General features: G+C 56.0%; 3 protein-coding genes across 11 annotated transcripts in view; all 3 read left to right on the top strand.

The window, feature by feature from the left end:
- Positions 1-43: 43 nt before the first annotated feature.
- USP19 (ubiquitin specific peptidase 19) lies at positions 44-11,356 on the top strand. 9 transcript variants are annotated; one of them, XM_049861801.1, is made up of 27 exons: positions 44-137; positions 1,663-1,922; positions 2,240-2,272; positions 2,438-2,566; positions 2,660-2,793; positions 2,864-3,166; positions 3,282-3,501; positions 3,621-3,777; positions 3,877-3,948; positions 4,060-4,175; positions 4,268-4,488; positions 4,573-4,768; positions 4,852-4,985; positions 5,096-5,254; positions 5,340-5,450; positions 5,914-6,024; positions 6,108-6,209; positions 6,911-7,051; positions 7,145-7,263; positions 7,487-7,624; positions 7,733-8,046; positions 8,158-8,268; positions 8,369-8,585; positions 8,669-8,821; positions 8,922-9,082; positions 9,164-9,342; positions 10,878-11,355. In XM_049861801.1, the coding sequence occupies exons 2-27, from the start codon at positions 1,799-1,801 to the stop codon at positions 10,992-10,994; spliced, it is 3,972 nt and encodes a 1,323-aa protein (XP_049717758.1). In that variant the 5' UTR covers positions 44-137; positions 1,663-1,798; the 3' UTR covers positions 10,995-11,355. The 9 variants fall into 9 exon arrangements, with proteins under 9 accessions (XP_049717758.1, XP_049717756.1, XP_049717761.1 ...); XM_049861799.1 differs by lacking the exon at positions 10,878-11,355 and adding an exon at positions 10,225-10,870; XM_049861804.1 differs by lacking the exon at positions 44-137 and having other exon boundaries at positions 1,696-1,922; positions 2,867-3,166; positions 4,274-4,488; positions 10,878-11,356.
- A 3,649-nt stretch (positions 11,357-15,005) lies between these two features.
- QARS1 (glutaminyl-tRNA synthetase 1) lies at positions 15,006-21,707 on the top strand. Its single transcript, XM_049861805.1, has 24 exons — positions 15,006-15,154; positions 15,295-15,442; positions 15,787-15,896; positions 16,049-16,124; positions 16,358-16,422; positions 16,970-17,023; positions 17,164-17,224; positions 17,570-17,641; positions 17,763-17,848; positions 18,018-18,104; positions 18,532-18,631; positions 18,745-18,823; positions 18,905-19,013; positions 19,111-19,241; positions 19,331-19,423; positions 19,514-19,651; positions 19,738-19,825; positions 19,913-20,056; positions 20,165-20,269; positions 20,446-20,538; positions 20,673-20,800; positions 20,893-20,959; positions 21,038-21,163; positions 21,557-21,707. Exons 1-24 carry the CDS (start codon positions 15,038-15,040, stop codon positions 21,605-21,607), a joined length of 2,328 nt encoding a protein of 775 aa, XP_049717762.1. The 5' UTR covers positions 15,006-15,037; the 3' UTR covers positions 21,608-21,707.
- Positions 21,708-22,895: 1,188 nt separating this feature from the next.
- The window catches only part of QRICH1 (glutamine rich 1), a 46,170-nt gene continuing 43,018 nt past the window's right edge, over positions 22,896-26,047 (top strand). The window contains exon 1 of the mRNA XM_049861806.1: positions 22,896-23,053. The gene's annotated coding sequence lies outside the window, so the exon portion shown is untranslated. The remainder of the gene's footprint in view (positions 23,054-26,047) is intronic.

Below are 26,047 nucleotides of genomic sequence, written 5' to 3'. Positions count from 1 at the left end.
ACAAGCCACTGAGGCGGCGGCGGCGGTGCCGGGACGGGCTAGGGGCGCGCCGGAACCGGAACCGACCCAACGCCGGAACCGGAACCGAGAGCAGGTTGCCAGGGCCCGACGAGGGCTGGTGGCGGCGGCCTTGCTCGGTGAGTGGGACGGGCAGCCAGCCGCCCGTCTGGCCGGAACGGCGAAGGCCGCGGCGCGGGCCCGGGGAGGCCTGTTCAAGGTCACGGGCCGTGCCAGCCCCGTCCCCTCGAGCCCCGGGGCGCGCCGGGCCCGCAGATGCCGGCGGGGCCGTTACGCTACGCCCGTGGCCGGCCTCCTTTCTCCAAGGGGGCTGGCGGCGAGCAAAGGCGGCTTCCTACAGGAGGTGGTAATGGGCCCGGGGTTCGGAGGCTGGAGGTCGGTCGCAGTCCGGCCGAGGGACTGTTCTGTGGTCAGTATCCCGGCGCGGTCGCATGAGGCTGGCTCAGGTCTCCGGACGGCCCCTTCCCCGCCTCCATGCCCCCCGAGGATGCGTGAGGGATGCGGCCTTTGGCCGGGACCTTTTTTGGGTGTGAGGAGGCGGCAGGTGTTCACCCCTTGGCTCTGAACCGGCCGTCATTCAGTCCAGCCCTTCAGCACCACATCTGACTAGAAGAAGGATTGCCCCTCCCCCGCAACATGCACACACCTTGGGGAGCACAGATTAGTCATTCTGTCCTGTTACTGGCTCAGGCAGACTTGAGGCTGTCAGGTGTCCTAGATCCATGGTTTATCCTTACCCTCATCTCAGTATCTGGTTTTGAGGAATTCCGTTTTGGATGGAGAAATGGCTCAGAATCCACTGGCTCTTCTGTGGGAAACTGGGTGGAAGGTGTTTGTGGCTCTGAGCTGATGCGTGAGGGGACCTGGGAGCAAGGGGATGATGCCTGTTCCAGTCTCATATGCCCCTTCCTGCCTGGGAGAAGAATGGTGCTGAAGGGGTGGGGTGGCATCTGGATTCTTTTACCTTTTTCAGCCTAGCCTTTGCAGGCCCTTTACTGTTTGGCATAATGGATGGGGAGAGAAACCTGTCTTGGGCGGGAAAAAAAAACTGAGCATTGCACAGGTTCTGGCAAGGTTCTGGAGCAGGTTCTGGCAAGGGTGGGAGGTGTTAGCAGGCAGGTGGGAGCGCTTTGGCTACAGGACCTTGGCTGGGCAGCGGCAGCACCTGGGTTGGGCCTGTTCTCAACCACAGAGCCTGATCCTCCTGCTGCTTGATTGTCTCCTCCTTTCCTGTCTTCCTCCTCCACCTCCTACTTCTCGGGTGGTGACTAAGCAGCCAGTGAGAGTGAAGGAAAAGTGAGCACCCTGCCCAGAGCACCAGCCCTGTGGGCTGGAGCCATGGCTTCTCTCCAGAGTGGTGGAGAAGCCTAGGCCCAGGCCATAGCCGCCTTGACCTGGTTCCTCGTCGGCCAGGCTTCCAGCTTTCTGGGTCTGTTATGGCAGGCGATGGGGAGGCTTGACTAGTAATACTTGCTGCATTATTTATTCTCCATTCAGAATACCTTGAGGGAGTCTAGGGCTATTTCAGGTGGCCAGGAGGTATTACTCTGTAGGGTTAGGAGTGTCCTGGGTTACTGAGGCCTGGCTGCAGCCAAGGAGCAAATAGTTGGGCCTTAGCAGTGATCACTGGTCTTTTCTCATTAGGCTGTCAGTTCCTTGCTGGAGAATTTGGCCACAAAGAGTTGCCAAGATAGCTGGGCCAGGAAGGAAGCGCCGCAGCCCTGACCCAGACGCCGTTGCCGACCCTGGGGCACTCTGGCTGTCAACCAAGCGGCTCAAGATGTCTGGCGGGGCCAGTGCTACGGGCCCAAGGAGAGGGCCACCAGGACTGGAAGAGGCCACTAGTAAGAAGAAGCAGAAGGATCGAGCAAACCAGGAGAGCAAGGATGGAGATCCTAGGAGAGGTGGGAGTGATATACCCAGGGTGCTCACAGCCTTCTCTCCCCCCTCCCCCACCTTTGTTGAGTTTACAGAACTGGGGATTGGGGTTGGGTGTTGGTAAGAAGCCGCGTGTTCTTGAAGAGGCGACTTTTTTTTTCCTGTTCTCTCTGTATTGGTCTGATGCTGAGAGAAGGAGCCATGGCAGGATGGGTAGAGCCTCAACTTTGAGGCCTGGTTAATTGGCCAAGATCCTGAAGATGGTCCTTGGTGGGGTGGTAGTGCCTTGGAGACTGCCTCCCCATCATGGTCTCCTTGTTCTTTCCTTTGTTGTCGGAGTCAGTGTCCAGTCCTCGGGAGGAGCAGACCAAAGAGGGTGAGTAATGAATGGGCCCAAAAGGGGCACTAGTAGAGGGGAGGGAACTCAGGAGGTGTAACTCTGTTCTGGAGCAGTCCTGTTAGGGCTGGGTCTGTTGTACCTGCTTATCCCTTTCAGGAGCTGGTGGAGACCCTCATGATGTTTTTGCCATACTCCTTACAGAGTTGTTGCTTGATTGGAAGCAGAATGCAGACGAGGTGATTGTTAAGCTGCGTGTGGGAGCGGGTGCTCTGCGGCTAGAAGAGGTGGATGCTGCATTCACAGACACTGACTGTGTGGTGAGGCTTCCAGGTGTGTCCATCTGTCCTGACCTCAGAGCCCAGAGATACATTTGAGTCCCTTCATATCCCCTGCCCCAGTTCATTGCCCCCACTCCATCTCCAGATGGTCGGCAGTGGGGTGGTGTCTTCTACGCTGAGATCGAAAGTTCTTGCACCAAAGTGCAGGCCCGCAAGGGTGGTCTCCTGCAGCTAGCGCTGCCCAAGAAGGTGCCTCTGCTTACGTGGCCCTCTCTCCTGGTGAGTTCTGGGGCATGATAGGGTGGGGATGTTCAGAGTGAGCAGGGCCTGACTGCTGTATCTTTGACAGAAGAAACCTCTAGGGACCCAGGAGCTGGTGCCAGGGCTGTGGTGCCAGGAGAATGGGCAGGAGCTGTCTCCTGTTGCCCTGGAGCCAGGTCCTGAGCCCCACCGGGCCAAGCAGGAAGCCCGGAACCAGAAACGGGCCCAGGGCCGTGGCGAGGTAGGCGCGGGGGCTGGCCCCGGGACCCAGGCAGGGCCCAGTGCCAAGAGGGCTGTGCATCTCCGCAGAGGGCCCGAGGGGGAAGCGCCCAGGGATGGTCCTGGACCCCGGGGCGATGCCCCACCCTTCCTGGCTGAGCCAGCCACCCAGGTAAGGGCGGGGTCTTTGGCTGGGAGTTGGGAGTTTGGGGGAGAGGCCATGGACTATAGCGGGGTCCACCTGCCAGACACAGGGCTGATCCTGCCCACAATCTCTCTATGAATAGGCTGGGGCTGAGGAACAGCTCCGAGTACCACTGCTGAACCAGACCTGCCTTCTGGACTCAGAAGAGAGTCTAGCCCTTTTGGCAGGAGAGAAGGCAGTATCCCCCAGGAATGACCCAGTCTCCCCAGCAACAGCCCGGAGCAGAGACACTGGGAAAAGTGACTGCTCCAGGGAGGAGGTGGCAGTGGCAGCAGATGATGTAACCTTGGTGGATGGTAAAGGTGGGTCCAGGGGTGAGCAGGCAGAGCCTCAGGCTGGGTTGCAAAGTTGGTGGGCAGGTAGGGAGTAGTATAGCAATAGACTAGAACTTGTCTTGGGTGGCCCCATGGTCCCAACACAGACCCTGAGTCCATGGTGAGCCTGGCATTTGTCAAGAATGACTCGTATGAGAAGGGGCCAGACTCAGTGGTGGTTCATGTGTACGTGAAGGAGATCTGCAGGGACACTTCTCGAGTGCTTTTCCGCGAGCAGGACTTCACACTTATCTTCCAGACCAGGTGAGTGGGTGGGCAGGAGACGGGACAAGCAGTGTGCCTCAGGTTGAACAGCGTATCTCATGCCTTTCCTCCTGCCCTGCCCCTGCTCTGCCCCTGTAGGGATGGAAACTTCCTGAGGCTGCACACGGGCTGCGGGCCCCACACCATCTTCCGCTGGCAGGTGAAGCTCAGGTGGGTGGTGCCCGGCCCCACCCCTGTGTTCCATCCTGGGCTCCATCTCCCTGGCCTGTCTAGCCCAATACCTGCTCCACCTAAGTCCCTGAGTTTAGCTTTTTCCCGTAGGAACCTGATTGAACCAGAGCAGTGCACCTTCTGTTTCACGGCCTCTCGCATCGACATCTGCCTCCGTAAGCGGCAGAGTCAGCGCTGGGGGGGCCTGGAGGCCCCAGCTGCACGAGGTCTGCACACGAGCTCCCTTCATTCCCCAGCCCTGCACGGCCAGGTCCCTACATGCTGCTAACCACCAGCCCCCTCATTCCCCCTTTTTAAGGTGCAGTGGGTGGTGCAAAGGTTGCCGTGCCGACAGGTCCAACCCCTCTGGATTCAACCCCACCAGGCGGTGCTCCCCATCCACTGACAGGTCAGGAGGAAGCCCGGGCTGTGGAGAAGGAGAAACCCAAGGCTCGAACTGAGGACACGGGGCTGGATGGTGTGGCAGCCCGCAATCCCGTGGAACATGTAGCCCCAAAGCCAGAGCCACACCTGGCCTCGGTGAGAATCCTGGGGTAGGGAAAACCAAGGACTGAGGCCAGGAAGCCTCAGGGCTACTCTCTCATACCCCCGTTGCCCGCACAGCCTAAGCCCACATGCATGGTGCCCCCAATGCCACACAGTCCTGTGAGTGGAGACAGTGTGGAGGAAGAGGAGGAAGAAGAAAAGAAGGTGTGTCTGCCAGGCTTCACTGGCCTTGTCAATCTAGGCAACACTTGCTTCATGAACAGCGTCATCCAGTCTCTGTCCAACACACGGGAGCTGCGGGACTTCTTCCACGGTGAGGGCAGGGCCTGAAGCCTGGGGGAGCGGGCAGAGGGGTGCCTTCCCCTGTTCACACCTCTTCTTGACTGCTGTTCCTAGACCGCTCCTTTGAGGCTGAGATCAACTACAACAACCCACTGGGGACTGGTGGGCGGCTTGCCATCGGCTTTGCGGTGCTGCTGCGGGCACTGTGGAAGGGCACCCACCATGCCTTTCAGCCTTCCAAGTTGAAGGTGATCTGCAGCTACTCCCACTCTTGGCTGGAGGAGGCGGGGAGGGTCAACCAGCTGGGTGCACGGTGGGTACTAAGGCTCTGTGCTCACATCTTGGCCTTTGCATCCAGGCCATTGTGGCGAGCAAGGCCAGCCAGTTCACAGGCTACGCGCAGCACGATGCCCAGGAGTTCATGGCTTTCCTGCTAGATGGGCTACATGAGGATCTGAACCGCATCCAGAACAAGCCCTACACAGAGACTGTGGACTCAGATGGGCGGCCCGATGAGGTCAGGGTAGGGGGCAGAGGGTGAGTATGCCTCATGCATACACCAGCCCTCAGGTCTTCTCGGTCCTCACCACTCTCGCCCTCAGGTGGTGGCTGAGGAAGCGTGGCAGCGTCACAAGATGAGGAACGACTCTTTCATCGTAGACCTATTTCAGGGCCAGTACAAATCGAAGCTGGTGTGTCCTGTGTGCACCAAGGTGTGACGGGCTCCTTGGGAGAGAGGGACCCCTGGAAAAAGGCCTGCTGGCCTGGCCCAGCTAGCCTGGTCTGATTGGGTTCAGCATCTTTAGATGTTTCTTGGCAACGTATGGGCAAGGAAGCTGGCTCTGCAACCTTAGGCTCCTGTGGGGGCTGAAGAGGTCAGGCAGGATATGTTTCCCGGATGAGGTAAAAGGGATATTCAGGCCCAAACACAGGTATAAGGTGTGGCAAGGATATGAGTAAGATTGGAAGGACACATGGGGTGTAGGCAAGGGGAAAATTGGTAAAGTGACAGGTTGAGCAGAGCCTCAAATGCTGGAAAGAGGGATCGCTCTCTTCGGGAGGGCAGTGAGCCATCCTGGTCCATCTTCTCAAGCCTGAGAGTTTGCTGGTTGGCTGTGAGGGCCTTGCTGCCTACTCCCTGTGCGGCCACCCACTGCCACCACTGTGCATCTGCAGGTCTCCATCACTTTTGACCCATTTCTCTACCTGCCGGTACCATTGCCACAGAAGCAAAAGGTTCTCCCCATCTTCTATTTTGCCCGGGAGCCCCACAGCAAGCCCATCAAGGTGAGGAGTAAGCCCCCATTCTCTGGACTGTCCCAGGGAACCTGCCCCCTCCACCCCCACTGACCCTGCCCTTGTCACCACAGTTCCTGGTGAGTGTCAGCAAGGAGAACTCCAGCGCGAGTGAAGTGTTGGACTCCCTCTCTCAGAGTGTCCATGTAAAGCCTGAGAACCTGCGTCTGGCTGAGGTACATTTCTTTGACTCTCGTGTGTACTTACAGCATACAGGCACGTGTACACAGTCTCTGGCATCTGTACGTATACACATGAGAGTTTACGGACTGCACGAAATAGGCAGTGCGTCCTTGGTTGCGGCATGGTTGGAACCAGGCATTTGTGCAGCAGAGGTGCCCTCAGCTCCCAGCTGTTGTCAGGGTTTTTTCCCTTTTCTGTGGTGGCCTCCAGCTGCTTTTCCCTCTTTAGACAAAGAACTTGAACCGCGGGACTGTTCCTCTACCTGCTGTGGTCCTCCCTTCATCCTATTGGTCCCTCATATTATCCCAGATCTATGTGCTGGCCCTCGCCAAAGGCTCCTAGCCTCTAGCCTGGTAGTACCCTTTTTCTCAGGGGTTAAAGGTGGGGAAGAGGCTCCTCGAATGTGGCCCCTCAATGATAACCATGTTGCAGTCCCAGCAAGGCCCTGCTAGCAGGATAGAGGCCCTCAGCATAGAGAACTGGTGTGATTGATCCCTGCCTTGGGCCTGTTTTTCTGGCTCTCTGATAGGCCAGGTTCCTTATTCCATTGGGCAGAAGTGTGTGCCTCTTTTGGGCTATGAACCCCACTTTTGTCCCCATGGGCCCGAAATCAGGGCCGAGCCTTCTTGTGCTTTGGGGCAGGGCTAGGGAAAGGATCATTCTCACCTGGGACCTGTGTGTTCTCCGTTCCCAGGTGATTAAGAATCGCTTTCATCGCATGTTCCTGCCCTCCCACTCGCTGGACACTGTATCCCCATCCGACATGCTTCTCTGCTTTGAGCTGTTGTCACCGGAGTTGGCTAAGGAGCGGGTGGTGGTGCTAGAGGTGCAACAGGTGAGCGGGAGCCAACCTGACAGTGGCAGGGCCCTGGTGTGTGGGGCACTCCCATCTGGCCTGGCCTTGCTGAGCCAGACGACCTACCCCTAGCGCCCCCAGGTGCCCAGCATCCCCATCTCCAAGTGTGCAGCCTGCCAGCGGAAGCAGCAGTCAGAGGATGAGAAGCTGAAGCGCTGTACCCGGTGCTATCGCGTGGGCTACTGTAACCAGTGAGGACCCCCATACTCTCCCCCACCTCCCCCTTCTCCACTAACCACTTGCCACCCTGCTCCTTCCTCCACATGTTTTAAGCCCTCACCTGCTACCCCACTATGCTAGGCCCAGGGTCAGGTAGGGCTGGTGTACCCAGTTCCCAGGGCCTGAGGCTTGCCCCCAACGTGGAGCCATGGCAGGCAGGGCTAAGGCCCTATCCTCACCTCCCCTTTCTTCTAGGCTCTGCCAGAAAACTCACTGGCCTGATCACAAAGGCCTCTGCCGCCCTGAGAACATCGGTTACCCCTTCCTGGTCAGTGTACCTGCTTCACGCCTCACTTATGCCCGTCTTGCTCAGCTGCTGGAGGGCTATGCCCGGTAAGTGCCCAGTGGCTGGGCTAGAGTGGGGTGGGTGGGTGGCAGAGGTGTCCAGAGGTGCCAGGTGGGCTGATCAGGAGTCTTCCTTGCTTTGCTGTCTATTGCTAGGTACTCAGTAAGCGTATTCCAGCCACCTTTCCAGCCTGGTCGCACAGCTTTGGAATCCCAGGGCCCTGGCTGCACCTCACTGCTCTCCACTAGCTCTCTGGAGGCTGGGGACAGCGAAAGGGACCCTATCCAGCCTCCTGAGCTCCAGCTGGTGACCTCTGTGGCTGAGGGAGATACAGGGGTCCCCCGGGTGTGGTCAGCCCCTGATCGGGGCCCTATGCCCAGCACCAGCGGGGTTTCTTCAGAGATGCTGGCCACTGGGCCCGTTGAGATTGTCTCCTTGCCTACTGGTGAGAGAGTGTCCCGGCCTGAAGGTAAGAGTCCACTGAAAGACTCTGGGAGCTGGTATGGCGTAGTGGAGGTTGGGGGAAGCTTGTTCAGGCCCTGTTTGGCAGTGGAGCTCTGATTACCATGTTTTCCTCCAGCTGCCATTCCCGGGTACCAACATCCAAGCGAAGCCATGAGTGCCCACACACCCCAGTTCTTCATCTATAAAATCGATGCATCTAACCGAGAGCAGCGACTAGAGGACAAAGGTCGCTGTGGGTTGGAACCATGGGACGGGCTGGAACTGTGGGATGGGTTGGGCTGGCTGCTCCTCACAGCTGCATGACCGTTCTCCTTCCCCATTTCTAGGAGAGGCCCCACTGGAGCTAGGTGATGACTGCAGCCTGGCTCTGGTCTGGCGGAACAACGAGCGCCTGCAGGAGTTTGTCTTGGTAGCCTCCAAGGAGCTGGAATGTGCTGAGGACCCAGGCTCTGCCGGTGAGGCTGCCCGTGCTGGCCACTTCACCCTGGACCAGTGTCTGAACCTGTTTACACGGCCTGAGGTGCTGGCACCGGAGGAGGCCTGGTGAGAATAGGGCAGCAGGCAGGTAGTGGGGCAGGGTGGATTGGAGACCTGCTGGTCCTGACTCCACGCCTGTCACTTCTCAGGTACTGCCCACAGTGTAAACAGCACCGTGAGGCCTCCAAGCAGCTGCTACTGTGGCGCCTGCCAAACGTGCTCATCGTACAGCTCAAACGGTTCTCCTTTCGCAGTTTCATTTGGCGTGATAAGATCAATGACTTGGTGGAGTTCCCTGTTCGGTGAGCAGTGGATCCTTGTGACTATTGTTGGGGCATGGGATCAGGGTAGGTATCCTGGGCACCTGCTGACCGTCTCCTCTTTTCCTGGACGGGACTGCAGGAATCTGGACCTGAGCAAGTTCTGCATTGGCCAGAAGGAGGAGCAGCTGCCCAGCTACGATCTGTATGCTGTCATCAACCACTACGGGGGCATGATTGGTGGGCACTATACCGCCTGTGCCCGTCTACCCAACGACCGCAGCAGCCAGCGCAGCGACGTGGGTGAGGGCATATGCAGCCGACAGGATAGGCGGTAGGATTGGTGGTACAGGCTGCGTTTACACCTTTTCCACCCCACTATAGGCTGGCGCTTGTTCGATGACAGCACAGTGACGACAGTGGATGAGAGCCAGGTTGTGACGCGTTATGCCTATGTGCTCTTCTACCGCCGGCGGAACTCTCCTGTGGAGAGGCCCCCCCGGGCAGGCCACTCTGAGCACCACCCAGACCTAGGCCCTACAGCCGAGGCTGCTGCCAGCCAGGTGAGGCACTGGAGCCTGACTCACAGATTTGGAAGGGAGAGGAGGGTGCAGCTTCTCTTCTGCAGCCACAGGCCCCTGAAGCCTTGGTGCTTGTGAGAATCGCAGAGTTCCCTCACGTCAGAGCCTTAGCCAGAAGCATCCCGTGCCCTAGGGACACTCACAAAGGTGCACATACACTGGCATGCCACCAGTGTGCACATAGGCACTCACTTGGCACAGCCTGATCAACTGCTGTGACTCTTACTGGGCATAGTGCCATGAACAGACCTTACCTGACACTCTCCCAGCTTTCCTCCACATGCTTCCCACGAGCCAGCTCACAGACCCTCCCTTGTCATCATCCCTGTGTTCTGGTGTGTACCCAGGGCAGAGCCTATCTGGGCTGGCCACAGCCCTGGGTGGCAGTCATCATCTCTCAGGTGAGCATCTGTGCCCACTGAGCCTTTGAAGTCTTCTGTCTCTTTCGTCGATGTGGGGTACCATAGGCCCAGTTGGTGGGCACAGCCATATCTCCTTTCTGAACTGGGCTCTTCCTTGCTGCTCTCTTTCTTCCCTTGAACCTTCTCCGGTCCAGGCTCAGAGAAATCCCAGTAGAAGACAGTGGTCAGGATCTGAACATGGGTGGGAGGGAGCCAGGAGATTGCCCAGGGATTGGCAGCTCTGTCTTCCATAAGCCAGACCTATAGGACTCATTGATGGTGGTGATGGTGCTGGAACAGACCCTTCAGTGGCATTATGTGCAAAGGAGACTGTGGCAGTGGCGGCACTCTGTGTAACTCTGCTCATCACAGGCACCTTTGTGGTGGGCTGGGCACCAGCAGTCACAGGGACACTGGGTACCCCCATCCCCCGGGTGCTGATGGCCGTTTCCGCACACTGTAGGCTTCCCGGATTTGGCAGGAGCTGGAGGCCGAGGAGGAGCCGGTGCCTGAGGGGCCTGGGCCCCTGGGTCCCTGGGGGCCCCAAGACTGGGTGGGCCCCCCGCCACGTGGCCCCACCACACCAGACGAGGGCTGCCTCCGGTACTTTGTCCTGGGCACCATGGCGGCTTTGGTGGCCCTCGTACTCAACGTGTTCTATCCTCTGGTGTCCCAGAGTCGTTGGAGATGAGCTCGCCTGCAGGCAGCTGCTGTGAGCTGGCCCACCTTCCTGCCCACCAGGCCAGGCTGCCTCTGGTGGGGACCCACTCTGGGCTTTGGGCCTCAGTGTATGCATCTGGGGGTTGAGGGTGGGTACTGAGGCCCCAACAGGGGCAGAGAGTCCTAGGGCGGTTATCCGTCCAGCTGTATGTCCATTTATCCTGCTGCCCTGACCCTTGGCCTGGGGCTTGGCCCTGCCCAAGCTGCTTCCTGTACTTAAAGTGTTAATAAAGCGAGACTGTTCAGGCCCGATCTCGTCTCTCTGTCTCAACGCCGCTGCTGTCTGCGCCTGCCTTGGGGCCCTCCCTTGGGTGCCAGGGCTCTGAGCCAGCACCCCCGGGATGCCAGGCAGCATCATGGGCAGCCCCCAACCCCTGTCCTCGTATTCTGTTGCAGGGACTAGGCCCTGGCCAGGCCCCCGAGGCGGCCCCCCCGCGGACAGCCCCTGAGCGCTTCGCCCCCCCTGTGGACTGCCCAGCCCCCACCTACAGCAACATGGAGGAGGTCGATTAGCAGGTCCCTTTCTGGTGGGGGAGCTGGGTTTGGGGGATCATCCACAGAGGGGCAGCTCTTTGCCGCTTCTCCTTCTCTAACCCAGAGGACACTGGCTCCATAAATGGGGAGTTGGGGGGTATGATTTGGGGATAGAGACCTCTCAGGTGGGGTCCTTTTGTTAGCTGGGCCCCCCAACCAGTGGGCCTTGACTTCTCCAACTGCCCCCAGGGCTGTGTGATTTGATTCTCAGTTGTACCTTCAATTCTTTCTGATTTGCATTATAAACATTAATTTTATTCTAAAAATTGTAATTTTTTTTTTTGCATTTTGGAAGTGATTGCTGCTGTTTAAATATATTTTAAAAATAAATAAGAAGAAGCAGACTTAGCGACTGTGATGCACAGGTGCTGCGGCCACCTCCCCTCCCTGTCAGGGTGTGTGTCTGCCCTTGAAAGTGCTCTGGTTTAAGGAGAGTTGGTGAGAATGGAGGAATGAGGGTCATGAAGCCATCAGATCTTTGTGGCCTACCTGCTGCTCTTTGGTCCCCACTGGCGCTGGATCCCACATGTAGATGGCTCTGGTTGCCATTACTGTCAAGACATCATGCCTAAAGGAAGGAGGAGTAATGAGTAACTGATGAGGCTCTAGATAAGGTTAAAGGTGCAGGCACTGGAGCAGCCTGGGACTGACAGCCAGATAGCAGGTCAAGGAGAATTTTCTCGGTAACAGTAGAAGATATTGCCCTCGGAACCCCAGCCCATGACAGAGCTGGAGCCTGCAATCTGCAAGGGTGATGAAGTGCCATCCTGTCTCCAGTTTGTGAGTTTTGAGTTTGTATTCCAGGGAGAGCTGACTCCTTAATCTTGAGGCTCAGCCTGGAGGAGCATAGCTAGGACTTGGGCTGCAATCTCGAGGGGATGCTCCTGTTTTCTTGCTCTCAGATGTCCCTTTGCTGTAGTTTGAGCACCAACTGGATCCCTCAGGGGAGGACAGAGCAGGAAGAAAACATAGTGTAGTGCGGTAGGCGACCCTCCTCGGATAGGAGGACAGAAAGAGGACTACTGCTGATCTTGGCTGACTTCCTGTGGGAGGGAGGGTATGGGGCCCTGCAAAGCCCCTCTCCCTTTAAGAGTCCCTGAGACCTCAGTTTCTGGCAGTGGCTCCAAACTGTTTACCCACAATTGATCCGCAGTCTTCTCCCAGCCTCAGAGCCTCTCTAGCCTTGTATACACAGATTGCAAGGGCAAATGTTATGAGAAGCCCCCGGCCTTGCCTCTTCGTGGATAAGCTACCCCTTCCCTTTTCATTGCTTGGGTGCAGGAGTGTATGTCTCCAGCTGGAGGGAGATGTTCAGACAAGCCAGAGAAGGGAGTAAGACAGAGGCAGAGGTGGGGCAGGGTCCCAACAGCCCTGTAGGCCCATCTCTACCCTCAAAGCCATGGGGGCAGAGTCTCACATGACGCTCGGTATGGAGGACCCACCAGTACCCCTCAGCCTCAGCCAGACTTGGGCCATGGCAGTGAGCAGAGGGATCTCCTGGAGATAGTTAGCCCCGTGATCAACCTCAGCTTTTGCCCGTGGGGACAATGACAAGGGCTATGTGGGGTTGCTGGCCATGGCAAGGGGTCTAGAGAGCTGGGTGTGGAAGCCTGCAGGAAAGGTGGCATTGGCGGGCTGGGTGTTGGTGGTATGATACTGCTGGAGGGCCTACTAGGCATGGGCAGCAACAGGGTTGTACTGTGCCTTTACGTGTGTGGCCCCACCTATGTGGGCTCCTGGCCACCAGCAGCCTGCATGTGCTGGATGCCGAGATCAAGGGGCTCCGTCCACCCCTGACTGCAGCCCTGCTGCTGCTGAGTCCTCCACATTGTACCCTGCTGTGGAATCTGCACGAGGCTGCTCTGGCTACCAGCACTGTGTCCTCTCTTGCCTTTGTGCTCACTATTGGTTGGTACCATTGTGCCACATGGGCCAGGCTGTTGGATGCTGCCTTTCCCCATGCTGCATCTGGGTCTTGCTGGCTGCTGCCTGGCTTCTGTCTCTGGTTACCTTTCTCTTGACTTCCCCGGAAGCAGTGTCATGGGTTCATGCAGGCAGGCTGGCTTTCAGACTGGGCCCATACAACCTCATTGTTCTGTTCTGTCCTGTCCATGGATTGGTCAGAGGCTTCACAGGACTGGCCACCCACTGGTCCCTACCATTCCCATTTTTGACATTGTGTGTGGTGCTGGTGGGGCTACTTTCACATCCTGTGACTTGGAGCCACAGGGTAGGAACCATGAGGACCCTGGGAAAGGGGGTGAAGGCCACTAAGGAGGCCACTACCTACAGGACTCATTGATGGTAGTGATGGTGCTGCAACAGACTGTTTAGTGGCATCATGTGCAGAGAAAACAATGGCAGTGGTTGTACTCTGTGATTCTGCACCTCATGAGCACCTTTGTGGTGAGCTGGGCACCTGCTGCTCTTCTGCTGCAAACTTAACACAGGACTGGTGTGGCTGTGATTCTGCTTCCTGGTGCGTTATGGCACCACTGCACTGCACCCCTGGTCTATGCCTGCACCTGGCCTCCCATGGGCAGTGCACTAGGGCTGGGCTGGGCATCAGTCTGGGGTCATGGGGAGGTGGGAAATCCTGACATGGGGATGGATCGGAACATTGATGAAGTGTCTAACCCTGGGTAGAACCTGGCGTGTGGCCATCACATAGAACCCACAGGTAGGCTCAGACATAGAGCTTAGTCATTAGTCACAAAGCAAGACACAGAATGTATACACAGACAGCAGTCAGGATCCTGCCCAGTCCTTTAAGGTCCAGGAGTCTGAGCAACACCACGGCCTCCAAGAGCCTGAGCTCCAATCCCAGATTTGGGGAACCCTCACCATATCACCACCAGCAGCACCAGTTCCCTCCCTACCAAAAAAAAAAAAGTCTGTACTAATTTAGCCTGAAGACTTCCAGCAGGTCCTGGGAGTCCAGTAACAGACTACAGGAAACTCTCAAGGACAATAGCCATAATCTTGATGATTCTGTTTTCTCTGGCCTACCCTGTTGCTAACCGAAATGGTGGTGGTTTGAACCCACCCAGCCACTCTGCAGGGGAGAAAAGACCTGGCAATCTGCTCCCATAAAGATTACAGTCTAACCAAAAAAAAAACCAAACCCACTGCCCTCGAGTCGATTCCGACTCATAGTGACCCCATAGATTACAGCCTAGGAAACTTTTATGGGGCAGTTTTTTTTTTACTATCACATAAGGTCGCTATGAGCCGGAATCAATTTCACCGCACACAACAACCCTGTCCCAACCTCAATAAAATATTGTCTCAAGGGCTTGCAGATGAATTTCAAGGTCTAATTTGCTTGTGATTTGCGTAACATTTGCAAGCTTCCGCAAAGGGGGGAAGTGTGCAAGGGGATTTTAAACGAAATCATCATCATAGAACCTTTGCGAGGCAGTGCCGGCTCAAACCCCTCCGGCCAGGTACAGGGGCGGGCCCTTGACAGTGCCAGACTTATGGGCCGCCTCAATCGATCGGCCTTTCGGCACCTTCTCTGCGCTGGCGTTTTGACCAAGGATTTCCCGGGCTTCATTTTGCTCTAGTTTCCATGACAACCCCAAAGCTGTGACGTCAAAAACGCGATAGGGACCAACTGTCACTTTTGCTACCCGCGCACAGTATTGGGATGGAGTTCCCAGGGCTGTAGGAGAAAAGTCGAAGCGCAGAAAGCTACGCCCGCGTCTGCCTCCTGTTCGGTGCTGAACACCTCCCCTCAAGTCCGCGGCAAATATCCTCTTGAGTCCCATTCTGCTCCGCGGCCCCCACTACAACTTCAGGTTGCTCGGGCCGCGAAGGCGGAAGTGCAGGGGCCGGAAGGGCCCGTTTGTTCGCTTTCGGTCCCTTTAATGGCGGCGACGACCCTAGAGAGCCCCGCCCACTCTCGCCAGAAAGGACACCATTGGCTCTCCCCGGCAGCTTCGCCCTCCTATTGGTTACTGGTCCAATGCAAACGGTCAGGTCGGCCTCAAAGTTTTCTTTTGGTTTCCGGTGTCCCCGCGATGGCGACGCTGGACTCCCTGTCGCTGTTCACTGGCCTCGGGCTGAGCGAACATAAGGCCCGCGAGACGCTCAAGAACGCGGCTCTGAGCGCGCAGCTGCGCGAGGCGGCGACCCAGGTGCGCGCCCCTCTGCCTTGGCTGGAGCTGCCAATTGCCCCAACGCAGCTCCAGGCCGTAACCCGATCCCGGCCTCTCTCCTGTCGCTCTTCTCTTTCTCACTGGACATGGGGCTTTTCTTCTGACCCCTCTGAACACAGGCGCAGCAGACTCTGGGCTCCACCATCGACAAAGCTACCGGGACCCTGCTATATGGCTTGGCCTCCCGACTCAAGGATCCCCGGCGGCTCCCGTTTCTCGTGGACTACATCGCCAGTAAGAAGATCCACACCGAACCCCAGCTGACTGGTGAGACCCCTGCCTGTCCTGCCAGTTCCACTTCGAAACCCTCTCCTCAGCCAGGACGCCCTATCTGCCCCTTCTACCAAGTCCCCCGTGGCATTCTAGACCCTAGTTCTGCACTCCCCTTCTACAGCAGGGCCTCGGCATTGATGAGGCAGGGGGCGGCCTCTGGTGAGACTGGAAGGGAAACTGTGCAGGTTTGAGTGGGGAGTCTCAAGGCTTTTCTAAAGCCAGTCAAGGGCTTAATCTCCCAGGAGACCAAGCTGTGGTTGAGGTCTGGTGGGATTGGGGCCCTGTCTGCCTATTCTTGGAGCTGAGAGCCCACAAACTCATTGGCCCTCCTTTCTCAGCTGCCCTTGAGTATGTGCGGAGTCACCCCCTGGACCCCGTTGACACCGTGGACTTTGAGCGGGAATGTGGCGTGGATGTCATAGTGACCCCAGAGCAGATTGAGGAGGCTGTGAGTCTTTCCCCAGCAGCTGTACCCGCAGGACTGGCCCTGGGAATGAGTGGCTCAGCTGCTCCACCCAGGAGGATCCAGAGTGAGGGTGTGGGCTCCTAGAGTGTCCCTCAAGGGGGCTTTTCTGAACCATATGGTTTGGCCTTCTGCAGGTAGAGGCCGCCATAAGTCGGCACCAGTCCCAGCTCCTGGTGGAACGTTACCATTTCAACATGGGGCTGCTGATGGGTGAGCAGAGCCTGGGGTTGGGGCTTTTGGCTGTTTAGCTCAGGTCATGCCGTCTATTCTGGGCAGGAGTGAGAGAAGGTGGGGTAAGGGGCAAGAGCACCCTGAAAGTGATCCAGCTAGGCCGGGCTCTGGTTCCTTTGGTCAGTTAGGACCTGTCCTTGGTTTTGGCGGGGGGCGGGGGGGGGAGGTACCCTCCTTTGGCTTCGTGTAGCTCCTTGTGCCTGTGCTTGTAGGAGAGGCGCGGGCTGTACTCAGGTGGGCTGATGGCAAGATGATCAAGCATGAGGTGGACATGCAGGTGGGCACCTCCCTGAGATGAAGCTGGCAAAGACCTTGGGATGGATGGGGCCTAGAGTCCACTGAGGGATAAAAGAGGAGAGGAGACCCTGTCAATATTCTGGCAGCGGAGAGTAGAGCCTGGTGTGAGGGGGCAGCACCTGGAAGGGCAGTGAGACTTGGTCCTCTGTGCTGTGCTGTGCCTAACTTGGGGTGAGGCGCTTACTCTGAACCTCAGACTGCTCATTCCATAAAGAGGGATGATGTGGTCTTCCTGGCATAGGATCACAAGAGGGTGATGGCTGAGATACATTACTGGTGTTGCTGCTAGCCACACTGTAAATTGCAGTTCTTATTATCTGGGTCCAGTATAGACTCTTAGGAGGGAGAAAGATTTGAGGTCAGCTGAACCACATTATAAGCAGAGGTGGAACGGGCTAAACAAGCTCGCACAGCGGAGGGTGGGGAGAAGTGGGGGAGAGGCTTATGCACAGGCAAGGAAATCCCTGGGTGTGTGGGCAGGATCGGTCAGGAGCTCCTTGAAAGAGGATACTCTGGTCTCTACTCAGGTCCTCCACCTTTTGGGTCCCAAGATGGAGTCTGATCTGGACAAGAAATCCAAGGTGGGACTGGGTGTGGCCCTGGGTCCTCGGGTGTGGTGGAGTAGAGTAAGAGTTCAGACTGGGGAAGCAAGTGTATGACCCCAATGATCACAAGACCCTACCCAGGATAGACCTTGAATCAGCTTCCGGGCTTCCTTTAGGTAGTGAAGGCTCGGCCAGAAGAAACAGACCAGAGGAAAGCAAAGGATGTGGTGGAGAACGGTAAGAGGCTATAGACTCCTATCACATTTAGCAAACTGACTGTTGAGCCATGCCCCTATTGGGTCCTCAGCCCAGCCTCCTCAGGCCCTTGGCTTGTTCAATACCTACCTGCCTTCTGCTTCAAGGCTGGGATTCCTAGTGTTTCATTTGTTCCCTTTGCCTCAAGGCTGGCCTGACGAGGCCACAGGAGTCTGGCTCTGTATCTCTTGTCTCTAAGGATGGAGAAAGAGGGGCGTGCTCAGTTCTGTTCTGGTTGCAGAATATGGGTGGTACTGAAAGGCACCTCCCTTAAAGGGATATGGTATCTGTATCCAGAGGACAAGTTTTTCTTGGTTTCGTTTGCAGGTGTGGCTGCAGGCCAGGCTCTGTCCCTGATGGAGCAGCTCCGGGGAGAGGCGCTCAAGTTCCACAAGCCTGGTGAGTAGGTGGGTCACTACGCTGGGCAGGACTGGGCTCTGGTAGCAACTCCTGCAGCCAGGACCCTGGGAATGGGGATCTCGTGCTGCAGCCTGATTGCCCCTTGTTCTGGTCCTGGCAGGTGAAAATTACAAGACTGCAGGCTATGTGACCACCCCACACACCATGAATCTGCTGAAGCAGCACTTGGAGATCACTGGGGGACAGGTGTGTGAGAGTGGCCAGGCGAGCTAGTGCCGTCAGCACTGGGGACCTTGGCCAACTTCATAGTGCCCCATCTCACCTACCACCATGACCTCCCTGGAAAGGGGCATCTGCTCCTTTAGGGTAGTCTGAGCTGTGGCTTCATTCCTCCAATCCCATCTCTGCACCTTAGGTGCGTACCCGGTTCCCACCAGAGCCCAACGGAATCTTACACATTGGACATGCCAAGGCCATCAATTTCAACTTTGGTTATGCCAAGGTGAGTGTGCATCTAGGGACCTAGCATGCAAGATGACTACATGCTGCCCCCATGACCGGATACCACAGAGGTGTCCCTATCTTCCTTGCTGTTCCTGATGACGTGGCCAGAATGGGCAGATGCCATGGAGGTTCCTGGGAGCAAATGCCTGGGAATCCATTGTGTTCATTGGGAAAAAGCTCTGAGATGAGGCAGTGAGTTGGCCTTTGGGTGAATCTCCAGTGCAGCCCTTTGACTTCAAAGAGGTTATGTTCTCTGTCCTAAGTTTGTGTAAGAGATGCCTTGTCTAGGGCATTTAGATGCTGGAAGATGACAGAAGCTCTTGAAGGCATTTTCATTTCTGACCCAGGAAAGCTCTGAGAAGTTCCCTGGGAGAGCTAGACTGGGGGCCAATGATATAAGCTCACAAATACTGTGATTCCTCTAGGCCAACAATGGGATTTGTTTTCTGCGCTATGATGACACCAACCCTGAGAAGGAGGAAGCAAAGTTTTTCACTGCCATCTATGACATGGTGGCCTGGCTGGGTATGGACTGGCAGGGCTTGGACAGGGCTGGGGGTAGTGGGCCTATCCTTGGGCCATGGCCAGCCATCGGGTGTCCCTGGTGGCTGCTCATACTGCATCTCATTCTGTCATAGGTTACACACCTTACAAGGTGACATATGCCTCTGACTACTTTGACCAGCTATATACCTGGGCTGTGGAGCTCATCCGCAGGTAAGATCAGGCCTTGGTGTGGAGCCAGAGCAGGCTGACCAAGTCACAGCCAGGCTGGAAGCTCATACCTCTTCCCCACAGGGGCCAGGCTTATGTGTGCCACCAGCGAGGGGAGGAACTCAAAGGCCACAACCCGCCACCCTCACCCTGGAGGGACCGACCTGTGGAGGAGTCGCTTCTGCTGTTTGAGGTAGGGCCTTGGAGAAGTGGCAGGTCTGGGTGGACCAGGATGCTGAATATGGGGTGCTCCTGTGCTTAAAGGCAGCCTGAGCCCTCACTACCCACAGGCAATGTGCAAGGGGAAGTTTGCGGAGGGTGAGGCCACACTGCGGATGAAGCTGGAAATGGAAGATGGCAAAATGGACCCTGTGGCCTATCGAATCAAGTACACACCGCACCACCGTACAGGGGACACCTGGTGGGTGTGGGCAGGGGGTGGGTGGCTGGGTTGTGGGAAGATGGGACATGTGAGGTTTCATGGTTTGGCCCAATGCCTGTGCCCCACAGGTGCATCTACCCCACATATGACTACACACACTGCCTCTGTGACTCCATTGAGCACATCACCCACTCACTCTGCACCAAGGAATTCCAGGCCCGGTGAGGGAGGTGGGCCTATGGGGGTGGGGAGACCTGGTGGGATTCTAGCAGCCTTAAGTGTCTTGGGCTGACCCTACCCTTCCACCCCAGACGCTCTTCCTACTTCTGGCTGTGCAACGCGTTGGATGTCTATTGCCCTGTGCAGTGGGAATACGGCCGCCTAAATCTACACTATGCCGTTGTCTCTAAGAGGAAGATTCTTCAGCTTGTGGCAGCTGGCGCTGTGCGGTAAGTGTGGCTATTTGACTCATCAAAGGCTGTTGGTAATGGCGGCACGTGCTGTGTCGAAGGCCTACTCACCTTCTCACCCTCAGGGACTGGGATGACCCACGGCTCTTCACGCTGACAGCCCTGCGGCGGCGAGGCTTCCCACCTGAGGCCATCAACAACTTCTGTGCCCGGGTACGACCCAGTGGGCTGGGATGGCAGGTGGGGGTTGAGTGTGGGGTCCTATGGTTGTGGCTGAGTGATGCATACCTTTCCTGCCAGGTGGGGGTAACGGTGGCACAGACTACAATGGAGCCACATCTACTAGAAGCCTGCGTGCGTGATGTGCTGAACGACACAGCCCCACGGGCCATGGCTGTGCTGGAGCCACTACGGGTCATCATCACCAACTTTCCTGCTGCCAGGGTGGGTTTGCCACAGCATGTGTGTGTGTATGTGGCAGGGGGTGCACCAGGGACTGGGCTTGGGGTTCCCAGTGCCTGGTGTGACTCAGGCACTTGTCTTTTGCCATAGTCCTTGGACATACAGGTGCCTAACTTCCCAGCTGATGACAGCAAGGGCTTCCATCAGGTTCCCTTTGCACCTGTCATCTTCATTGAGCGAACTGACTTCAAGGAGGTGAATGTTCAGTGCTGAGCCCATCCTGGACTCCTTTCATCTCTTTATCCCCTCTGTCAGTCCATCTACCTCCTGCTCAGATGAACCAACCCATCAGACGTGGGGGCGGGGGAGGAGCCTCTCATACCTGTTCTATTCTTGCAGCCTCTTGTGTCTACCCTACTTCCTACCTCTAGGAGCCAGAGCCAGGCTATAAGCGCCTAGCATGGGGCCAGCCTGTGGGCCTGAGGCACACAGGCTACGTCATTGAGCTGCAGCACATTGTCAAGGTGAGAGCCAGATGCAGCCTTCTTACTGGAGTGCCTGCTGAGGCTAGGATCTGGGCACAGCCTGAAGTCCTGATGGTGGTCCTCAGGTCTAACTGCAGCTGTCTTCCCCTTCCTCCCTGTTTCTCTCCTTTCAGGACCCCAGTGGCTGTGTGGCGAGTCTGGAGGTGACCTGCAGTCGGGCAGATGCTGGAGAGAAACCTAAGGCCTTCATTCACTGGGTGTCCCAGCCACTGACGTGCGAGATTCGCCTCTATGATCGACTGTGAGTGAACATAGCTGGGTGCAGACAGGTGTGAGATGGGCGCTGCCTGCTGTGGCTGTCCAGCTGGGGTCTGACCTTCATTCTGGCTGCAGATTCCAGCACAAGAACCCTGAGGATCCTGCTGAGGTGCCTGGTGGATTCTTAAGTGACCTGAATCCGGTAGGCTCATGGGGTGTGTGTGGGTTGAGGGTGGTGGGCCTTCCTGGCTAGATGACCATATGAGTTCCATGCCCACAGGTATCGCTACAAGTGGTGGAGGCAGCATTAGTGGACTGTTCTGTGGCCCTGGCAATGCCCTTTGACAAATTCCAATTTGAGCGACTTGGGTACTTCTCTGTGGATCCAGACAGCCACCAAGGACAGGTGCTTGGCTTCACCTGCCTTCCCCTTTACACAGCAGTGACAGTGGTGGCTGCACTATGCCAAGTACTTTAACCACATGCCATCAGTTAATCCTCACCACCTGAGTGGGTTTCATTCTACTGATGAGAAACAGGCTCAAAATTGTGGATAGATTCTGCTTTTCTTATTCCTGGGGGAGAGGGGTGGGCCCAGGGGTGGTTATGATCCTTACAAAACTGAGCCCCAGGGCTGTTCAATCCCTTACCCAAAGTCACAAAGCCACTGACAGCCCAGTTCTTCTGAACCTTGGACCCTCAGCTTGTCTGGGATGGTGTATAGGGTGTCTGGTAAGACCCACCTGGACCTCTGGCCTGATTCTGAGTTGTTGGTCATTTTTCCCCCTCTGTCCTCCAGCTTGTCTTCAACCGGACCGTCACACTGAAGGAAGACCCAGGGAAGGTGTAAGCTGGAGGCCCTAGTGGACCTAGACTTACCTTATCCTCCTGGGGACTGTGAGCGCCCTCGTCAGCCCAGAGTCCATGTTAATAAAGAGCAGCTAAATGGCCCTGGAGTCTGTGTTATCTGTCTGCTCTGCCAACATCTGAGGGCCCTGGCGACATGCTGGGTGTGTGAACTGTGCATACCTATTGTCTCTCAGAATGAGCTTCCCCAGAATGGAGCGGCACTGACAGCTTTGGCACACTTCTTGGTGCTCAAGGGCAGGGCCCTGGGCCTGATTCAGTATCCATGGCACCTGGCCCAAGGGAATGGAGGGCCCTGTGGTGTTGCTCTGTGTTTAAGAGCCTTGTGCCAGAAGGATCCAGGTTTGTGTCTACCTGTGCACACAGGCTGATGAAGAGAAGCCTGGCACCCAGCTAGTCATTCAGCAAATAATAACTCGGTGCGTGCTATGTATGGGGCACAGGGAGATGAAGCAGAAATGCTGCAGTGTCTTTCCAAGTTCACTGTTTAGTGGAGGGAGACAGAAGAGTGGCCAGGCCTGTGTGAGGCTAGAGGAGGTTCCTGACCCAGTGTGGGCCTCAAAAGAGGTTTCTGCCAGGAAAGGACTTCTGAGGGGAATCCAGAAGGATTTGGGGGAGTTTGCACAAGTTCAAAAGGACCAGAGATAATAAAGGTTTAAGGCTGCCAGGTTGTTCTCTGGGGCATGGTGGGCTGCTAGGGAGGCGGCATGTGCCTGCAGCTTTAACACCCTCCACATTTTCCCTGTATACAAACAGGCGGCCACCCGAGGTCCACTTTAAGGTGGACTGGAAGGCGGCAGGCTGAACTTGCACTGTAGCTCATGACAGGGGCCCCAGACACTGGTACCTATTTGAGGCGAGTGATGCGGGGACTCACCAGGTGGGCCGTGACGGGGGTGCCAGGTCCATGTGAGGGGTTTTGAAGGGCCACCTTAAGAGGCCGAGCCGGCCCCGCCCCGCGTGGAACTGGGCGGACGGAGGAGGCCGCGGTCCGCTACTGAGGGTGGGTCCAGTGAGAGAGCCTTGGGCTAGGGCCTGTCCCTGAGACTCCCCAGGCACCCCGGCTAGGGCAGGCCGCGGCGCTGGCTCCGCCCTGAATGGAGGGGCGTCCGTGGGCGGAGTTGTTCGTCCCACCCTCTGGGCCCAACGCGCTGCTCCCGTAGCCTGAAGCTCGGCCTCCCTCCTGGGCTGAAGCGTTCCCTTTAAGTCTGGCTGGGAGGCACCCTTCAGATCTCGCGGGATCGGCTGCTCAGATTCTCGCGAGAGGGGTATTCGGCACCTATTGGCTGTGGGGGTTGAATGTAAGATGGCGCCCAGGGAGCTGTGAGGGGAAAATCCTGTCTGTCTTGGAGCGGCGACGGCCGAACAGGAGCCCCGGGCGGTGCGGCGGGGCCGGCGGGCAGAGCAGCGGCGGCGGCTACGTCGCCGGGTGAGAGTTTCGGCGGAGGCAGGGATGCGGCGAGGCCGCGGGCCTGGGATAGCAGGCCCACCCCACACAACGGCGGGCGGGGGCGGGCGGATCGCTGCCGCTGGGCCCAGGAGACTTCGGGGCGGCTCCGGAGCTCAGAACGTTCCTGGACCCGCGCGGCCCTGCCCCGTTGGTGGGGGAAGGGTGGTCCGAGGATTGGGGTGGGCGCGGCGCGCGCGCGCGCGCGCGGCGCTAGACCTGTTTGTACGCGCGGGGGCGCGCGCGCTGTGCGGCCTTCCCGGTGCGCGTGGCCGCCGACGTGCGCGTTCCTGGTCCGGATATTGGCTCCGAGAGCTGCGGCCTGTGGGCAAGAGCCGCTTTCTGGGGCGCGCGCCCGCCCGCGACCCCCGACTTTAGGGCGCGCGTCCTGCTGTTGGGTGGCGGCCCTGCGGCGCCTCTGAAGGGCGGCGGGCGGGCATCTCGCATCGCCAGGGAGGTTTTGGGTTGGGTCCTCTCTGTTTCGGATCCTGGTGACGTCCCCGGGCCGCTGTGACTTGGGCCTGGGGAGAACGCGACCAGCGCTGTTTTGACTTGCGGACCCCCTGTTGTGCAAGTGGGGTGAGGTTGCCCGTTCTCGAAGAATGCGGTGAGCTCAGGCCCACGTGCGGGTGGGTGCTTGGGGAAGGTGCTGCCCTGCTTCGGAAGCTGAGCTCTGCTGGCCTTGCGAGGGCAGCGATCTCCCCCTTCCCCGGATTTCCTCACCTTTTCTGGAGCTTTGTGCTAGGGGGGAAGGGTTAATCCTAGAAAACCTTTCAGCGGTATGTGCTTTCTTGTCATTGTAAACTAATTCTATTATAAGAGCAACTCCTCCCCGTCGTCTCTCCGCGCTCCGGAAGGACCCTCTTCTGTGGACGATGCGAATCACTCCAGTCTCTAAAATGCCGCTTTGGATTTTAAATGGAGCCCTTTCTTTTGCGTGGATAGGAGGGGCTTACTTTTAGTCTGTTAGATTGAGGGCCCGCGGTTGCCTCAGCGAAAAAATTACCCAGAACAAAATTGAACGATCTGAGAGTCATTGCTTTGCCTTTTCTTTTTATCTCAAAATTTGCCGTCAGAAATTCGTAAAACTCGTCTGTGCGTCGCTGCAAAAGTCACCACTGATAGAGGATTTCAATCCTTTTCAGCCATTTTATCACCCCAGCACTTTTCTGGTATCAGAGAGTTCTAGGTTCATCCTAGAAAAACATGCCACTCTTTTGCTGAGACAAAACATTTGCTAGTTTGTATTTTACAGTCTTGTTTTATTATACTTAAAGAAAAGGAAGGTAAGAGGAGGTAAAATTAACAGCCAACCAATTTTGATACTGATGGGAGCAGTTTTTTCTAATATATGTTAAGAACAAAGGTAAAACAAAAAGGGGCTAAGGAGGGAGGAACTTCTATCTTCAGAATGTTACAAGTCTTAAAAACTCAGGACAAGCAGCAGAAATACGTGCAGCATGGTGAAGGGTGAGTTAAAATCATTCATATGCTGGAAGTGTGTGTGCATAGTCTTTTTCTGGTGATACTGAAACGTTACAAATTCTGTCAATCATTCTGGGTGCTGTCTGGCAGAAACTACTGAGTGCTGGAAAATTGTAGTTGTAGGGCTGCATCTTTGAATCTAGCCACAGGCTTCTGCTTGAACAGTTTTCTTTTAAAATGCAAGTCAGTGCAACTTTCAGGTTTTAGCACAGTAAGGGATCAGCTTTTGTAAGGATTGAAGTAGTTTAGAAAAGCAGTTAAGCTTACCCAGGATGCACTTACAATTTTAATACACCTTTCAGGCCTGCTTGTTCTGGAATATCTTTGTCTTTCACTGTTAAGTTTGAGATCTGCCTTTTAAATCGGTGTTTAAACCAAAACCGAACCCACAGCTGTCGAGTCGATTCCAACTCATAGTGACCCTGTAGGACAGAGTAGAACTGCCCAATAGAGTTTCCAAGGAGGGCCTGGCAGATGGGAACTGCGAACTTCTTGGTTAGCACTTAACCACTATGCCACCAGGGTTTCCACTTGGTGTTTAGGTAACGTTATCATCAGCTCACCAGCTAAGATTTACCTTTTAAATGACCTCTTTCTAGTTCTGTGATGAATAATTTGTGTCTCTCTCCATGACCCTCTGCAGTTCCACGTGGCATTTCCAGCTTATGTTGCCATGTCAAGGGAAAGATCAACTAGTGGTTAAATTTTTTGTAAAATCGAATTACCTTTTCTAAAGAGGTAACTAAGGTCAGGGTCTCTCAGAATGATTGTCCTCCTTTATGGCAGCTTCAGAATAAGGGTTGTCTTCCTTCAAGCTTACATAACCTGTTTCTATCAAGTCGATTCTGACTCATAGCGACCCTGTAGGACAGAGTAGAACTGCGCCGTAGAGTTCCCAAGGAGTGCCTGGGAGATTCGAACTGCTGACCTTTTGGTTAGCAGCTGTAGCACTTAACCACTATGCCACCAGGGTTTCCAGTCAAGCTTACATGGATTGTTTTAATTTAACCAGGTGTAGTTTGTCCTTGATGTGCCATGCTTCTTGTCTACTTTTTAAATGGCCACTTATCGTGGTCTTTTATTTCTCAGTTAACCTAAGAGTGAGGTGTTACATGACCACCTGTTCTGTTACCTTGTATTTAGTTGCCCTGTATTTTGTCCCATTGGTTCCAGATGTTTTAAGTCTTCTCCAGGCTTCACTTAAATGCTTCCTTTGTTTTTTTCCTGATTCCCACACTGGATTATGATTTCTGTTTTTAAATTGAAGTGGCTGCATGAAGGAATGATAGATCAACTTCCTGCTTTGCTGAAGTGGGGGAGGGGTGGGGAGAAAAGGTTCTTTGGTCTTACTCCTTAGGCCATGGCAAGTTGTAGGTAGAGCTGGTGGACTGTGTCAGAATGCTTATTATTTTCTTAAATTTAATAAAATGTGTATCTGTATAAATTCAGATGATCTGTGTACAGTTTAATGAAAAGTTATAAAGTCAATCC

Source organism: Elephas maximus, chromosome 20, assembly GCF_024166365.1.
Source record: "Elephas maximus indicus isolate mEleMax1 chromosome 20, mEleMax1 primary haplotype, whole genome shotgun sequence".
Taxonomy (NCBI): Eukaryota; Metazoa; Chordata; class Mammalia; order Proboscidea; family Elephantidae; genus Elephas; species Elephas maximus.
This window is presented reverse-complemented; position numbering and strand designations above follow the sequence as displayed.

Bases quoted from the DNA above. Each gene is read 5' to 3' on its own strand.
- USP19 (XM_049861799.1), top strand. From the start codon at position 1,799: ATGTCTGGCGGGGCCAGTGCTACGGGCCCAAGGAGAGGGCCACCAGGA. The intron at 3,167-3,281 runs GTAAGGGCGGGG...CTCTATGAATAG, and splicing joins TGGCTGAGCCAGCCACCCAG to GCTGGGGCTGAGGAACAGCT. The intron at 5,255-5,339 runs GTCAGGGTAGGG...TCTCGCCCTCAG, and splicing joins CAGATGGGCGGCCCGATGAG to GTGGTGGCTGAGGAAGCGTG.
- QARS1 (XM_049861805.1), top strand. From the start codon at position 15,038: ATGGCGACGCTGGACTCCCTGTCGCTGTTCACTGGCCTCGGGCTGAGC. The intron at 15,155-15,294 runs GTGCGCGCCCCT...CTCTGAACACAG, and splicing joins TGCGCGAGGCGGCGACCCAG to GCGCAGCAGACTCTGGGCTC. The intron at 20,270-20,445 runs GTGAATGTTCAG...TCCTACCTCTAG, and splicing joins AGCGAACTGACTTCAAGGAG to GAGCCAGAGCCAGGCTATAA.